At 41.5% G+C, this 17,862-nt stretch overlaps 1 protein-coding gene across 2 annotated transcripts in view; it reads right to left on the bottom strand.

The window, feature by feature from the left end:
* The window catches only part of THADA (THADA armadillo repeat containing), a 329,408-nt gene that overhangs the window by 101,442 nt on the left and 210,104 nt on the right, over window positions 1–17,862 (bottom strand). For both annotated transcript variants that reach the window (XM_025992555.2, XM_025992556.2), the window contains exon 31: window positions 1,376–1,491. In XM_025992555.2, the coding sequence (XP_025848340.2) occupies window positions 1,376–1,491 (116 nt within the window). The remainder of the gene's footprint in view (window positions 1–1,375; window positions 1,492–17,862) is intronic.

Here is a 17,862-nt window from a genome sequence, read left to right on the forward strand (position 1 = left end):
AGAAGCAGGCTCCATTCAGGGAGCCTGATGTGGGACTCGATCCAGGGACCTCAGGATCACACACTGAGCCGAAGGCGGACACTTAACCGTTGAGCCACCCAGGCGTTCCCTGGAGCTAACTTCTTTATATCTCTCCACACTCACCCTACCAATTCACTCTCCTGTGTCTTTGCCAGTGACACTACCAGAGCCTGGAATGCCCTCCCTGCCCCGTCGCTTGCTGAAATTCTACTCATCTCTTGAAGACCTGTCCCTGCCCCTCCTCTTGGCTACTCATGTGCTTCCTACACACATTTGTTATTACTCTTGCCTTACGGGATGAAGATTATTTATTTACGCATCTTTCTCACCTCCTGGATATCAGTTCCTTAAAGCCAGAGCTAGTTTTTCTGTATCTTTGCATCCTTTATATCTCCTAACACAAAGGCCAGCGTGTAGCCTGTGTTCAACAAGCATCTGCAGGATTATAGTGACTTGTGGTTCTTGTACTACCCATTTTCTGCCTTCCCATATAAGGTGAGGAATCAACAAAAGTGAACAAAAGTACATTTTTTGTACTTTTGAAGTACAAAAGAAAAGGCCATGATGTAAGGCAACTAATACACTGATTTTCTAATTGAATCCAAGATACTCTGGCATGGAATGTGGTAGCCTCTGGGCCTCCCCTGAACCTCCTGTGTTGGCATTTACAGAGGACATACTGGGAGGCCCTTTGCAGTAACTGTCCTGTCAATATCAGAGTCTTACAACATGGATTTTGAACATATTGTTACAGAGAGGCCTCCCTGCATATTAAATGAGAAATTCTTTTTATTTTGTCTTTCACATAGTAAATGTTGTAAGATCTAGAATAAACTAACAATGGCGAGAATAAAAAAATATGTACCCACCCTCCTTTGTCTTGATTATTCAAGTTATTCTACTGTCTACCTAAAAAGGGGCAACTTGCACATCTTTCTTATTCACATCCTACTGGTTTCTCTGTGCCTGTTCAAGTCTTCCCCTAATTTCTAATCTACGAATTGCCATGGCACCTGAGTTTGTATCACGTGATTTTAGGCAATTACTGCCTTTCATTGTCATAATATTTGATACAGGGCTGGGCACATGACAGGTATTAATAAAAATAAGCTGATTGATAGACAGATAAAAAGCCATATTACATGCCCCCCAGCCATAGAGCAGTTTCAGAAAAATTATCAAGAAAATATTTTTCTTTCTTTACCACAACCCAAAGTTCTAAAAAGATAAATACTCCAATAAATTTAGAAAACTCATGCCAATGACTTTTAAAACTCCCACAACTAGAAACAGCAATTCTCCAATGTATTCCTAACCCCTGATAACTCCTTGCTCATATGGGGTTTTAACATACCTCTCGGCCAGCCAGAGTTTGGCTCTGGTACAAACAGCAACGTCAGCCAGCTCCTGCTGAAAGTATGTATTCAGTCTGTATTTGGAGTCTGTGAAGGCTTGTAACAAATGAAAAACCTAAACCAAAAAAGAGAAAAAGCAATATCCTGCTGTGAAAATATATTTTTCCTAAATGTTCAGTTCCTCTCTGTTAGGTTTCCTCAAAATATTCCCCTCAAAGAAAACAGACACCTGCAGAATGTGGCTCTGGTCTCTGTGCAGGAAACAAGTTGGTTTGGGAGGACGTAGCAAGTGGCAAGAAATCTAGGCCCTTAATCCCTACCTACGCTCTAGGTCCCCTGCACAATTCCAAACAAGAGTGACTTCTCTCAGACTTTTTTTTGACTACTCTCAGACTTAACAATCATTTGATTAAAAAAAAAAAAAAACAAAAAAAAAAAACAAAAACCAATCATTTGATACAAGAGTTTATTAGTTACAACAACCTATATAAATTGATTTAAGCAAAAAAAAAGGCCAATATCTTACTCTATGTTAGCAGTCTCATATGAAACAAATGCACTATTACTTACTTAATTAATTAAAAAAGATTTTATTTATCTATTTGACAGAGAGAGAGAGTGAGCGAGCAAGCCCACACAGGGGGAACAGCAGAGGTAGATGGAGAAGGAGGCTCTCTGCGAGCAGGGAGCCCAATACGGGGTTCAATCCCAGGACCCTGGGATCATGACCTGAGCCAAAGGCAGATGCTTAACTGACTGAGCCACCCAGGTGCCCCCAAATAGACCTTTTAAAATCAAAGTCTTACTGCAGAGGCAAAATCAATTGTCTCAGAGTCCCAACTGGTTTGTGTGTCGGGTTTATCAGAACATTCTTGGCCAAAGAAGCAGGCCACGATGATGCTTGCCTTTGCAAACATGGGACAGTGATGTTTGTAAACTATTTCAATTATTTTTAGCAGTTTTCCACTGAGATGTGGAGTGGAAGCAGCAATACAGACACATCCTACTCTTTTTTTTTTTTAATTTTTATTTATTTATGATAGGCACATAGTGAGAGAGAGAGAGGCAGAGACACAGGCAGAGGGAGAAGCAGGCTCCATGCACCAGGAGCCTGACGTGGGATTCGATCCCAGGTCTCTAGGATCGCGCCCTGGGCCAAAGGCAGGCGCTAAACCGCTGCGCCACCCAGGGATCCTACATCCTACTCTTATAGGACATTATATATTCGAATTAAGCAGAGAAAAACAAATCCTCTAGTTGCCCCTATTTAGAATGAAGGTCACAGATGCAGCACGCATGACCATGTGTACGTCTATGTGAGTGGCTCATTTAAGCACATCATGGATTCACACTCAGTAATGACATCAACAACACTGCAACGAGTACAAACCTGCAGCAGAGAGAAAGGACTATGGCACAGATGAGATCCTCTGACCTAATCAGTGCCAAGGAGAATGACGCATGTCAGAGAAATCCCTCAGTCCCCTCATCTAAATCAAGCGGAGGAGGTGGGCAGAGCAAGTATGGATAAACACACCCAGAACTTTGAAGTCCATTTTAATAATTAGTTTGTTTCCTTTCCCTTTTGCATCCTTCACCAGAGCTCTAGATGACTCTCTCAAAGAAGGAAGATTCAACTTTTTCTTCCCTTCCTCTCCTGTGCATGCGGAGCGGGAGAGTTAAATAGGGAAGCAAGTAATGAGAAAAAGCAAGAGGCCAAGATAAGAGATCCAGAATCATCAGAGCCTAAACAGGAATGAACTAGCAGTTTTCTTGGGTCAGACATCTGCAGTTACCAACAACAAATACACCCTGAGCACCTTTGTTTAAAGAATTAAAAAAAAAATTGTGATTCCTTTGCTATATGTTACTACTTTTTGGGGGGGGGGGTCTAAACAGACATAATTGTATAGGAGAATGCACATAAGTCCTGATGTGGAGACTGCAAACGTTTTCTCTAATAATGGATCTGTTATTTCAGAGGCAACAGATCAAGTATCACTACTTTACCACACCCCCGCAGGGACCCAAACCACCCGTCGTGAAGTCTGGAGAAATGGGTCTGGCTGGGGCTTCTGTTCTTATGTGGTGACTGCCAGAATGAAAAAAACTACCTCCCTCTGCTTGAATCCCCACTATCCTGAAAGAGTTGGCAAAGTCACTGGGCCTTGCTTTGCTTTTCTCCACAGCTGCACAAAACCAACCACCAGGGCTTTTCATGGTGTCACAGGATCGTAATTAATCAGCAGACACCAGCAAAATACATGACTGTGGAATTTACTTGTAAAGAAAGCTGTGAGATTTTCGAATGCCTCTCATTTAGAAGCAATCACCTCAAAAATAACTCCTGATGGATGTTTAAACTTAGTCCTATATTTGCTCACCTTACTTGGCAAAAACAAGGCTGTTTTTGAAACGCTTGGTAGCTCTGGTTTATGAAAATCAGCCTCCAGGTCCATCAATTCTGTCACCTTGGGCACAACCCAGACAACAATTGTGATCCTGGTTATTCACCAGGAACAGAGAGCGATCTATTTACACGGGACAACTGCAGAGGGAGGCACACTTAGAAGAGCCACGCAGAAAGAGGTATGTGGGAGAGACAGCAATACAAGTGAAAGATAGGGTCACAGAAGTCAAGGGAAAACTGGGCAGGGAAGGAGAGGAGGGAACAGGGAGGAGGGAAAAGTTTTGTAGGCAAATGTCTGAAACAAGTCTACTGTGTCAGAGATAATTGTTTTTTCTTCAAGAAAATTAATGACTATATTTGAATACATGACTACATTCACATGACATTTAGAGGGTCTGTTTTAATTTGTTCAAGAAAAATGAGGCCATCTTTTGGTGTGAAGTCCAGAGGCGGGGCCAGGCCTCTGGAACTACAGTTCAAGGTCAGGTCCAGGAGCACCAGGCGGCTCCCAGGAAGGGTCATTTGTCCATCAGCTCAGAAAAGATGGCAGGGGCATGGCAATTCCTCCTCCTTTGCCCTTTTCTGAAAGTTCTGGTCCAGGAAAACCTCTGGACTAGGAGTATGGTCTATCTAGGCCAGACCTGGGATAATTTGCAAACAGCCTATAATACAGGACTGCACTAAACCAAACAGAGAAACCGAAGCTGCGTGACCAGCTGAATGCACGTGAGAGCTCTGAGAAGTGAAGTGTCACTTTAGGTCTCCCAAATTTGCAATAGGATTCAAATATTCACTCCACAGATATTTACTAAGCAACAACTACTATCAGGCACTAGCCTAGGAGCTGCAGCACAGAACAAATGAGTGCCTGCTCTCTGCAGTTTACACTCTAGTTGCAGAGAAGCGGAAAATCCATAGCTTCCCTGCCTCTGTCTGTTCTCGATTTATCACCTGCGTGGCAGCACTGCCATCATCTTCCTTTTACGCTTGACCTCATACATGACCAAGTCCAGGACACGGCAGCATTTGCTGAATTGCCATTGATCTGTGGTGCCTCTTCCTAGGCTGACTCTGCCTTTAGGACACGTGCCTTTAGGTTTGGTGAGCTCCTACAACTCCGTGTAAGGAGTGGAGACACAGCTGAACACCACCACACTCCTCATTGCAGTGGGGAGAGCAGGGAGGCTAGATATGTGGTGGGAAAGCAGCCCTAGGGGAGGAGTGCAGGTCTAGGAGCCAGATGGACATGGGTGTAAACCCAGTTATTAGCTATGGGGCTTTGGGCAACTTATTTAACCTCTGTTTCCTCACGGTAAACAGTTTATAATAGTATCTGGCTTATAGGACTGTAGAGAGATTTAAAGGAATATATAGTACTTGGCATCCATTAGGCACCTGATAAAAATGTTACTTCTCTTCCTCTTTTTGTCTGCTCCCTCCCTTCCAGGCCCCATTCAAAAAATAAACGTTCAGAGAAGGCTTTGCAAAAAAAAAAGTGATATTCCTATTTGGCCTTTAAACAAATCTTGTCAGAATCTGGGGAAAGCCATGCAAGCAGAGGAAACTGAATCATAAAAAATTTTAAAGGGTATTATAATAGCAATATTGCCAACAAAAAGAATAAACCTTAATGTAAACTATGGTCTTGAGTTAATAATGATGTGTCAATATTGGATCATTGATTGTAACAAACATACCACTCTGATGCAAGATACACCTGGGGAGGAGAGGAATATATGGGAACTCTCTGTATTGGTCAGTTTTTCTATAAATCTATAATTGTTCTTTAAAAAAAAAAAAAAACCCTATCAGGGGCACCTGGGTAGCTCAGTTAGTTAAGTGTCTGCCTTTGGCTCAGGTCATGGCCTCAAGGATAGAGCCCCACATTGGGTTCCCTGTTTCTCCCTCACCCTCTGCCTACCACCCCCCTTGCTTATGCATGCTTTCTGTGTCAAATAAATAAAATCTTAAAAAAACAAACAAACAAACCAAACCTATGAATGGAAAGAAAATATTAGGACTGCTCAGAGGACACCAAGGAGTTGTATGTGGAGAGAACACAGCCAGGGTATGTGCAGGGTGGTAAGAGACACAGCTGCAAAGAGGGGTCATGCTGGAATGAGGACGATCTAGATAGAACCAGCAAGGGACCTCTGTTCTGCAGGTGGCAAAGGCTTCTTTAGAGACAGGGCTCACATAATCAGATATGTAATTTGTAAAGGAAAGTCCAGGGCGGTTTGGAGGCTGGGTAAGAAGAGGCAGGATGACCAAGATTGCTATTAGTCTACTGAGGGTTGTTGCGGGGGGTGGGGGTGGATGGACATTAAGGAGGGCATGTGATGTAATGAGCACTGGGTGTTATATAAGACTGATGAGTCACTGACCTCTACCTCTGAAAACAATAATACATTATATGTTATTTAACTGAATTTAAATAAAATTAAAACAAATACATGTGTACATAAAAAACTAAGATTGTTATCAGTCTAGACTAGAGGTGATGAGGGTCAAAGCCAGAGGCTGAAAGCCAAGGATGGCGGTGGGCCCCAAGTGGCTGCAGATGTTTTCTTTGACCAATACAGTATTTTTAACCTGTCGTTTACAAATTGGGAGATTTCACACCAAAATCATCCTGCTTTCCAATTTCTTTTGAAAAATCAGAAGACCTGGGGCCCACATTCCTTTGGGGCAATAGTGACCTGTGGGAGCTGGTTCACCGCCACATCAACTATTGCCTATTACTTGTGGGACTAAGGCAGAGTGTCAGTGTTATTTATCACTGCTTCCATGCTCTTTTTTTTTTTTTTTTTAACTTTTGGAGAGTCAAGAGAAAAATGAAGTATTTACTGAATCTAAATCTCATCAAAAGTTTAAAAACAAAGGATTGGATCAACAGGGCCTTCATTCACTTATCTGCCTGGTAGCTTTCACTTAGCTGCTGGGTAGCTGGTAGGACTCTGATTTTGTGAGAGCCCCAATCTAGATGGTAAAAGGAGTGGAATGGAGAGGGAACAGGTACACTTGAGAGACATTTTAGAAGCGGAAGAAGCAGGATTTGGCAACTTGGCATTAGATGTGGAACTGAAGGTCAAAATAAGTCACTTAACTCAGGCAGCTGGTCCAAGATGGGGACTGCAAGGGAATATGCAGGTTTGGGAATGAGAGAAGGGGACCTGGGGAGTTTAGTAAGAATATCTGCATGATGATTGCTCTAGTCAGGGGTAATTTATCTTGCAAAGCAAGAATTCTTTTGAGAGTGCAAAAGAACTCTATGAAGGACCACTCTGGGACAAAGCAGGACAGTGGGTTGCCTCTAGCTTCTGCAGGCCCTCAGAAAGACTAGAGTGGAATTAGAGGTGTCTTTGGCAAAAGAAACAGCAGAAAGCTTTGCTGACTTACGACAGTTGTGACCAGGTCAGAAGGAAAGCACAACCAACAACCAAGTGCAAACCAGCAGCACTGCCCATGACCATCGCAGGCAATGGGACTGCCAGGAGCTGCCCTCAGGAGGGGAGGCCAGACAGCAGCAGGGAGTAGGCTAGCATTCCTGCCCCTGAGATGCAAGCCCCAATGAAACGGGAGGACTGAAGCAAAGTCTAGAGAACCTGGAAGCAGTTATTCTTTGCCCACCTCCATCCCCAATCTAAACACAGAGAGAGACTCGGGGGAGCCCCCAAGCATCTGTGTGAAGCATGGGGTCCATTTGGGCAGCTTTGAATCCTAAAAGCAACTCCACAAGAGCACATGTAAAGTTCTTTGAATAAATGCCACAGGTCTAAAAAGAGTCACGAGGCAGATCCCTGAAAAAACTTGCACTACACCAGTAAAATATGTCTGGTTTATGCTGCTAGACTAAAATAGTGACTTGTGTTAGACAAGATCAAGATGATATATGGCTGTTTGGGAATGCAACGCTGAGATGGGTTTTCCTCTTCACCAAGCGTGGCTTCCAGGCAATTTTCCCCCTTATAAAATCAACAGCAGCTGAGCTCCACAAACAGCAGGATCCAGCAATAACAGGCCCAGGTTAGGCAGGCCGTGAAAAAAGACAACTCCAAAGAGAAAAGTGATGTTCATTTCAGAGGTCAGATATAAATGAGTTCAATGTATTGTAATCATTAACAATCCCAAACTCTGAAAATCAACACATCTACCCACTTTTTGCAACGTATTTTCTCAAAAACAGATCCTGTTCTCCTTTTGCACCATGCAGACTTTGGGAGAACACTTTTGCCCCTATCACCTTCAGCCCAGGATAAAATTTCTGTAGCTGCCATTTTGCCTAGGCTTCTCTCTGCACTGCTCCAACCCCCACGGCTAAGTCAGAGCCACATTTTTCCAAGCCCAGTGTTTACACAGGATTTTATTTCGGCTGGTAAAACATCTGTATTTTTTCAGGGACTTAAATAAATGATCTATGCCGGGAATGTACAGTATAGGGTGATGTCAGGCCCCCTTTTTCTCTCGACTCACTGGGCAGAACAGGCAAACATTGTTTCAGCCTGTAGTTGGGAATGTGAATATTTATCCTGTCGACTTAATTCATACAAACAGAACGAAAGGCAGGCAGGCAGAAGTATTTTATGGCTTTAAGTCAGGCTGAAAGGGGGAAGGGTGTGAGAAGCGGAATGACTGAGGGAGGAATCTAAACTTTCTAATTCACAGAAATATGCTTAATCATTTAAATGTGGAGAAAGAGAGCAAAAATTATTTAAAAGGTAGACTGCATTTGTATATGTGTACAAAGTGTGTGTGTGTGGGGTGGGCAGGAGATGGGAAAGCAAGAGACAGAAGAGTCTCCTAACTTATATACCCTACCTAATCATTACAATGAGGGTTAGGTTGTTTTCTGCTTCAGGCCCATTAATCTTATCTTCAACCAGACCACAGGCTTCTCAGGGCACCCTTCTCACCTCCGACTTCCACAGCGCGGGGCATGGTGCTTGTTGGGTGTATATACCTGCCTATGTCATCTGTACAGAGAGCTCAGCATATTTCTCTTTTTAAATTGATAGCCCAGTGAATGGGAGGCATGACCCCGGGACACTTCAGCTACTTAGCCTGGTCATCCCTAAAGAAAGGACTTGGTGGGCATGTACCACCCACAGTTACCCACCAATGCTAGAGCGCAGGCCAGGAAGCACTTCAAGTGGGTACTCTTCCAAACCTCAACCTATTTATCAGATGAGAACACGTCCTTAAGAAGGTCCCAAAAGGTGACACTTGGCTGTGTTGTGCTGTTGCTGCCAGGAAAAGGGAGCTAATCACGAAGTGTAATTACTTCCTAGCTGACACTGGCTTGGGGAAGAGAATCACAGGAAATGGGCCCATGAATATCTTTAAGGACTAAAATGTACACAAACACAAAGTGTGTAGGAGCCTGTGAAGTCACTTTGTGTGTCAATGCATTCCCTCCTTTCAGTGAACACTCCCCTTGTTCCAGTTCAGGAACCAAAGATCATATGCCTAGAAGAAGAAAACAACTCACTGATCTCTGCCTCCAAAGCTTATTTTACACATGGCTGCAGAGAGACTTCCTTAAAGCCCTGATTGTATCACTTCCAAGTTCAAAATCCTTCGATGACTTCCAATTGCCTAAAGAATTTGCTGCTGGGCACTGAAGTCTCCATCTACCTTTCTGGTTTTACCTCCTTCTTCCTCTATTTCACATACCTATTTTGTGGCTAAATGGGACAATTTCCCCTTCCCAACAAGTTAAAATGCTTTTCTGCCCAGGATGTTCCTTCTCACCAACTCCCAACTCTGCCTATTGAAATTCCATTCATAGTATAAGGCCCAGCTAAGGCCAACTTCCTCCATAAAACCTTCCTTAGCTTTCATCAACCACCATCCCCTTCCTCACCACCAAGACATACTCTTTTCCTACAAGTGCCCAACAGCTCATTTCACTTGATTACAAAAATACTTTTAAAAAATTTTGTCATCATGGTTATCAATCTACAATTTCCTATCCCAGAGTATAGCTCTTTGAAGGCAAGGACTATGTCCTATTCTTTATAGTCTTTGGGGCCCCAAGGATATGTAGCTTTGTTGGGTAGAGAGAGGGGGGCTCAACGAAAGGAGCATTTCTTGATTTGGAATTGTACCATGCCTCCATGTTCCCTAGCAGCAGCCAGGATGCTAAAAGTGACCTCTCTACACAGTCCCCACGCAAAGGGGCTGGGAGAAATACACAGTATTAATGAGATAGTGAGTATACATTTATCTTAGATCATTTCTGGCCTAGTGCTCCAAATTTTACAATGCAATTGGGAGTCCCCTCACCCAGAAGAAGCATCAAGGGCCCCCAGCTATAGGGTAAGAGTGAGGTTTAGAAAGTGATGTCAAGGGTATTCAGTGTCAACCCAGCATACAAACAAAGGTTTTCAAGTAAAGAATTAACAATTTACTGGGGCACCTGGCTAGCTCAGTCAGTGGAGCATGCTACTCTTGATCTCAGGGTTGTGAGTTTGAGTCCCACATTGGGTACAGAGATACTTAAAATCTTAAAAAAACAAAAACAATTTACTCAACACTGATATAATATCTTCCTAACCAAATGGTTCCTAATTTTGAAACACAGATATATTTCTGTAAAACTTTGTATAAAATGCTTTAAATTACACATTATTTCTTTGTAAAATAAATCCCAGCTTAACTTATTTAGGAGAAGCTTTATTAAACTTGCCAATTTATCTTTTCTATCTATCGGGATTTTCAACTATTGGGTTTCTTTAAAGACAATACTGAGATCAATAAGAATGTCTTTAAGATACCAAAACTTATTAATGAACAATAACACGGATAATCTGTACAGTCAAGACAGTTAACTTTAGCAATACAGGAGGGAGGAAGTTGGTAGTGGAATAAATGAGACTATATTAGTTATAAATCAATAACTGTTGAAGCCGAGTGATGGGTATATGAGATCATTATTTTATTCTGCCCACATTTGTGTATATTTAAAATTTTTTATAATAAAAGCTTCAGAAAAAGGCTTTAGCAGAGGAGGAAAAGAGAAAAGAAAATAGCTATAGAACATAGAGATGCAATAAGTGTAAAAAGCTTATGATCTAGTACAGGAAGTTATGTACCTACATAAATAAAATGCATAAAATCTAAGACAGAACACTAAGCACTATAAGGAGAGAATTCAGAGTCCAGAAATGCAGAGGATGGTAAAAGTGACATTTACATAATAGTGAAGAGACCGACTTGTTTAACAAGGGTATTAGGACAACCAACTAAGTCTTAGGGAAATAATATGGCTGGTTCTTTACCCAAAGCCTTGCACTGAAATAAATTCCAGATGGAGAGCTAATCAAATGTAAAAAAAAGAAACTATAAAGGTGCTGGAAGAAAACAGGAAAATATTTTATAATCTTAAGGTGAAAATGGGCTTTTTAAGAATGAACACAAAGCCACAAATAAACGATGCAGAGATATGTCAACATAACAACTGAAATCTTTTGTCTAGCAAAAATTAATAGGAATATTCAAAAGTAAAAAACAAGCACATCTGTCAATTCCTCCAAGGAACAAACCTCTTGCAAATCAATAACAAAAATGAAAGTAATGGAATGAAATATGACAGAGAATTACTCTGGGTAATTCTTCATTCATAGCACCCTTACACCTCAATAATTTTTTCATGGTACCTCTAAGCAAAAGAAATACCTAATAGTTCCATTTATTAAGTAGTTAGGTCCAAACAACCTAATAAGTATTTATGCCATAACAACTCAGAAACTGTTCGAAAAAATAATACACATAAGTTGAAAGAAAAAATATTTTGATTTCATTCTATAATAATCACAATTACTTACTAATGAGATGTGTATGCCTGTTGGATACTTCATAACTTCCCAAGCCTTGGAGTCACTGGACTCCACCACCCTCATTCCTGTTCTACATGGCTTTTCCCATGGTACTTGCTTTTCACTATAGCAACTATCAAATACTCAACTTTGCAAAGACGTATGGCATCATCAAAAGGAATACAGTGTGAGCTAACATTGATAACTGTAAATTACTTCAAGCTAGTAGTTCACATAGTATCTCACAGATGGCAAGTGTCACCATGCTTCTCACAAAAATTTAAAATATCCCACAGTACTTTGGCACACACTTTGGGAACTGCAAATATTTGCAAGGAATATAAACAAGCAATTCACAGATGAAATACAAATAGACAATAAACACATGAAGAAATGTTTAATTTCATTAATGGTTAAGGAAGTGCAATTGAAACAATAATTTTTTTTAAACATTGATTTGCACAGAATTTTTTTTTTTAAGGGTGGGACCCAACTAGTAACTGGATAATGAAACAGACACTCTCATTCATCATTGGTGGGAGTATAAATCATCACGGTCTTTTTGAGGGGTAATCGGTAGGGCCATTTTTTTGCACATATGATGTATTCTGTACAAATCGTAACCCCTGGAGCTGGACAAAGTCTGGCAGTTGCTATCAAAATGGAAAACGCACACTTTCTCAGTCTTGCAATACCCACCTCTAGAAATTTATTTAACAGAAACACTTAGGGCCATGGGCAAAGATACAGATGCCCAAGGATGATCCTCAGCAGAACTGACTAGAACAGGAAAATTTAGAAACCACCAGTACAGGATCAGTTGAAAAATTATGGAATATTACTTCAAGTATCCCATCATATATGGCCAAGCTATAGAGCATTAAAAATAAGTTATAAATTTATATGGACTGACATGAAATGATCTTCAAGACATACTGGTAAGTGAAAAAGCAAGCTGCAAAAATAGCATGATCTTATTTTTACTGATGCCAAATTATTAACAGTGGGGGCAGAATTTTTACATTCAATGCCACATATTTGTGGAATTTAGAATGTTTTACAGCAAGGATGTATTACTTTTTTTAACTTTTCATTTTGAAGTAATTACAGCTTCATAACAAGTTGCAAAATGGTAGAGTTGGTGTGCCTTTCACTCGGCTTCCCCCAACCATGACATTTTTACATGACTGTAGTACTATATCAGAGCCAGAACACTGGCACCGTCACACTACTGTTAACTAGACTACACACCTTATTTGGTTTCTGCCATTTTTCACATGTATTCATGTGTGTGTGGGGGGAGGGGAAGTTTCACCCCATGCACAGATTTGTGTAATTTACCACCACAACTAAGATACAGGACTGTCTTAGCACCACAAAGGAAGAATGTGTTAATTTTGGAGTCAGAACCAATAAAAGCTAAACAATACTCTTTTTATCATGTATCCCCCAACTCCATACTCAATATGAAAATTCACACATTACATTATTGCCACAGGCGGCTGCGTGGCATTTCTTACTAAGAGAATTCAAAGAAAAGGAACTTTTCAAGCATGAAAGGGAAGATGTTAAGACTTTTCCAAGGCTACTCCTGCTCTCATCGAACTTTTCAGATCTGTGCTCAATGTGGGTGGAAGAGCAGCTCAGAGGAGAGACCCACTGAGGGTGGAGAAGGCTGGCCATAGGAGGTGGCAGGTGGGAGGAGTGGAGGTTTGGGGGAAGGGGAACAGCATTCCTGAGAATTGTAGTCCTAAGTGTGTGCGTTTGTGTGTGTGTGTGTTGGGGGGGGGTGCAGCGGTGGCAAATAGAGCAAAGGAAATACAAAGTTATTATATTAATTTGCATTTTCCAGAGTTTAGTGCAGCTGTAAAATCTGCCTTATAAAAAGAGCTGACCCACAGAGAACTGGCCTTTAGCATGTTCTCAGGCTGCTAATGCACATTACTCTGAGCTGCCCAGTGAGGGGGTTTGGGGCAGAAGGCCCTGCGAGTCCAGGCCTGGGTGAGAGCCAACCTCGGGAGTCTGCTGGCTTCCAGCACACTGTGGTAACAGAGACTCCTCTTTATGAAAAATGAAGATGGAAAAAAATTTTTTTGAATGTTTGGGTTGCAGCTTATTTCAAAGGTCATCAAAGTAAACAAAAGGAAAAGACTAAATCTTTATAAGTCAAAAAGTGAAAACTGTTTATGAAGCAACTGTTTATATTTTCACATGGAGGAAGGAGAAAAAGGATTCCTCTAAGCCCCTAGGAATGGAGATTTGGGTGGCTCCCCCCCACCCCGTTTGTTTGTTCATTTGCCACTCAACACCTCCCGCAGTGAGTACAAGGAACATCTGCTGCATCCATTTTATACAGAATTATAAATGTCTCCTGGATGGCTGGGATTCATGGAATAAACCAGGCAGTGTTTTGAGAAGCAAAAGCCTCTGTCACCCTTGTTGATAACCGCCTCCCACCATCTAGCTGAGTATGTGTAATGCCCAAACCCATACAGACAGGCTGCAATAAGGTCTCCAAATCTTGAGTTCTGTTTCCAACGAGGGCACCTCTGTTCAGAGAAGGGTGATTCCATCTAATGGGATCAAAGGGATTAGTGAAACCAATCCTCATGAACCTAGTCTGTCCCCTGAGAGTGAGCAAAAAACCCTTTTCACATATGAATCTTCCTGATGATGAGTTCTAGACAATTATCATGGATGAGCCCCTAAATGGATTTCATATCTGCTATCGGACATAATCCAAAATAAGAAAACTAGATGTTTTAACCTAAGTATCTAAAATGTACAGTTTTTACACTGGGGGCTGTGTGATCCCCAGTCCATTATACAGATTTCATAGTATTTCCATTTATCCTTTAAGGCTCAGCTCATTAGTCCCCTTTGTGAAGTTCTCCCTGACAATTCTAGGTAGTGCAATCTCTCCATCCTCTCATTCCATAGTATTATCTGAACCACTCATTTGGCACCTAAGATATGTTGCCTTGATTGCTGTTTATCTCTTTGTGTAAACCACATCGTTTTATCTCCTACAGAGCCTTACTGGAATGCAAAAGTTTGTTGATTTGATTTTAAATTTAAGGCAATTACCATGTGGGCTGAGATAAACAGTACTTTCAAGGCAATAGTTAACTCAATAGTGAAAGTAAACACCAAGACTCCTTGCAAATGGGCTGGCTTACAAAGTAAAATGGCCAATGAATCCAAGTCCTCAAGACGGGATATGTTTGCGGCCTGGGCCACCAGCCCGCTCTGCTATTCCTAGCCTACCAACATGTCGTGTCATCTGCATGAATTCGTCATCCTCCAAGCTCATCTCCAGGAAACTCGTGATCTTCCCTCTCAACTCACTTCGCCTCAAACACTGGTGCCTCTATGAAACTACTCTCCCAGGAACTGCGACATTTATTTGTTGAATAACTGGCTGAACAAGACAACGGCCCTTTCTAAGTAACCATCCATAATCCATTTTGGCCTGTCTCCTTTTCCCTATGCTGCCGGAAGGGTGTGAAAACCAAGTTTAGTGGATGGGGTATGCATTTCCCCCCATAAACAAGCTTTCTTGGCCAGATTCGAGGCCAACTGTAATGGAGTGACAGGATATTCCTCTGGGTGCTCACTAGGTTCCCACTCAGGAACTTGAGTCTTTAGACCAGGGGTTCGAAATGGGGGGTGATTTTACCTCCAGGAGACATTTGGCAATGACTGGAAACATTTTTTGGTTTCCACAACTGAGAGGGTGGTGCCACTAGTGCCTAGTAAGCAGAGGTGAGAGATGCTGCTAAACATCCTACAATGCAAAGGACAGTTCCCCAAGACAAAGAGTCATTTGACCCCAAAGGTCAGTGGTGCTGAGGTAGGTGCTGTAAGAGCACAGGCTTTGCAGGAAGTCAACATTTAAGCTGGTGACCTCAGGAAAATGATTTAACCTCTCTGGGCCTTAGTTTCCTCATCTACAAAATGGAACTAATGATACAACTCATCTCATGAAGTTCTTGTGAAGTTTAAAAGATAACTAATGTGAAAAGTACTTTGTAACTGCTCCTTAAAAAACTAGGTTTTTTTTTTTTAAGATTTTATTTATTTATTCATGAGACACACACACACACACACACACACACACACACACAGACACACACACACACAGAGGCAGAGACATAGGCAGAGGGAGAAGCAGGTTCCCTGCAAGGAGCCCCATGTGGGACTCGATCCTGAATCCCAGGATCATGCCCTGAGCTGAAGGTAGACGTTCAACTGCTAAGCCACCCAGGTGTCCCAAACTAGGTATTCTTATTAATGGGGAGGATGCCCATGTGTGGTTTTAATTTTGCTGGGTGCACTTTAGGCATTGCTAGGTGTTAGTACAGAAAGGAAACCCACCTCACCCTTCTCCATCCAGCTGAGGTATCCAGGTTTTCCTGACTCTGCTTATTAAGTAGCTTTCTTAACTCCTCTGTGGTACTTGCTTTTATTCTTTTTATTTGGCAGTTGTTTTAGCTTGGCCACTGGACTTCTGTCTCGTGCAGTATTATGCCTCAGCAATATTTTCCTTAGTGGTCTTTGATGATTTTCCCAGGAACAGTGCTTTCTGACTAATCATCTTACTCATACTAGTGACCAAGTGTAAGGCAAGGGTGAATTAATGATTATTCCTCAGGGTAATCCTTTGAGAAGTATAATACTTATTATCAAGTTTGCCCTTTTTGTCATAAGCTAAATTTCCCATATGTGATTTATATCTAAGAGTAAGTTGTGCCATTTAGTGTCTCAGAAGAATAATTTAGTGACCCTTGAAGATATTAGTTCTATTAGATATGATCCTCAAGAGGCTCATTCTTGAGACTTTTTTCAACAGAGCACACTCCATAAATTCACGTATTCAGAGGAATAATTTCCAGCTCCTTTGTCCTGCCTCAGAGAGGCAAACACTTTAAAATAAGCTAAGTAAGCACATTCTTATTTTCCTAAGTATTTCCTGAATGACCCAAATCAGGTAACACTTTAACGAATACTTTAGCTTCCACCCAACTCATTTTCTGGGTGAATCTGGACAGTCTGCTTTCATTTTATTCAAAGGAAGCAAAGCATTTTTCTTGGGTCTATTTGCCTCACAAAATGGATATCTGGGTATTTATACGGAGAAGCCTACAGTCTTACATTGTGATCTTATCTGTGTATGCATAGGTCTGCCTGTATTTAAAATTCTATAGATTCCTGATTTTTTTAAAAAAGGCAATATAGTGGTTAGTTCCAATCTTCTTGAAATTAATGAACTCTTAGTAGAGTAAGTCATGTCTCCATAACTGGCAGAATCATAGCTATTGGGTCGCCCGGGTGGCTCTGTGGTTGCGCATCTGCCTGTGGCCCAGGGTGTGATCCTGGAATCCAGGATCGGGTCCCACGTCAGGCTCCTTGCAAGGAGCCTGCTTCTCCCTCTGCCTGTGTCTGTCTGTCTGTCTGTCTCTCTCTCTGTGTCTCTAATGAATAAATAAAATCTTAAAAAAAACCAAAAAACAAAAACAGAATCTTAGCTATCGTGAAAAAGACATTAACTCATAAATCTTTGAAATGGTAGGGGGGTAAGATTTCTCACCTGATCCAGAGGGATGCCTTCAACTTTGGAGATTAGTGGTCATCTTATTATTAGAAGAACAAATAAAAGGCTGAGTTCATGTGAGTATTATGAGGAGATTGAGCAAGATGCTCACCAATAGAGGAATCTTAATTCCTAAGTTTGTGGCCCAGGGGCATTGTGCTTATGGATATAACATACAGTCCCTGAGGACAGGACAGTAGTCTTTAATCAAGGAGATTCATATTCCTAGTATTATTTAAATAGACTATTTATAGAATGTGATGGACTTATCGAATGCCCAACAGCGCTACTAAAACTGACATCTCCTAATTTAAATACCTTAGTCTAGGGGATCCTTGGGGGGCTAAGCGGTTTGGCGCCTGCCTTTGGCCCAGGGTGTGATCCTGGAGTCCGGGATCGAGTCCCACGTCAGGCTCCTGGCATGGAGCCTGCTTCTCCCTCCTCCTGTGTCTCTGCCTCTCTCTCTCTATGTCTATCATAAATAAATAAATCTTAAAAAACAAACAAACAAACAAACACTACCTTTAAAAAGAAAAAATACCTTAGTGTAAAGTAAGGTTTTCCAACCTCAGCACTACTGACATTTGAGGATGGATCATTCTTTGTTATGGGTCCTGTCCTGTGCATTATAGGATGTTCACTGGTATCTCTGGCCTCTACTCACTA

The sequence above is a fragment of the Vulpes vulpes genome, chromosome 16, assembly GCF_048418805.1.
Source record: "Vulpes vulpes isolate BD-2025 chromosome 16, VulVul3, whole genome shotgun sequence".
Classification (NCBI taxonomy): Eukaryota; Metazoa; Chordata; class Mammalia; order Carnivora; family Canidae; genus Vulpes; species Vulpes vulpes.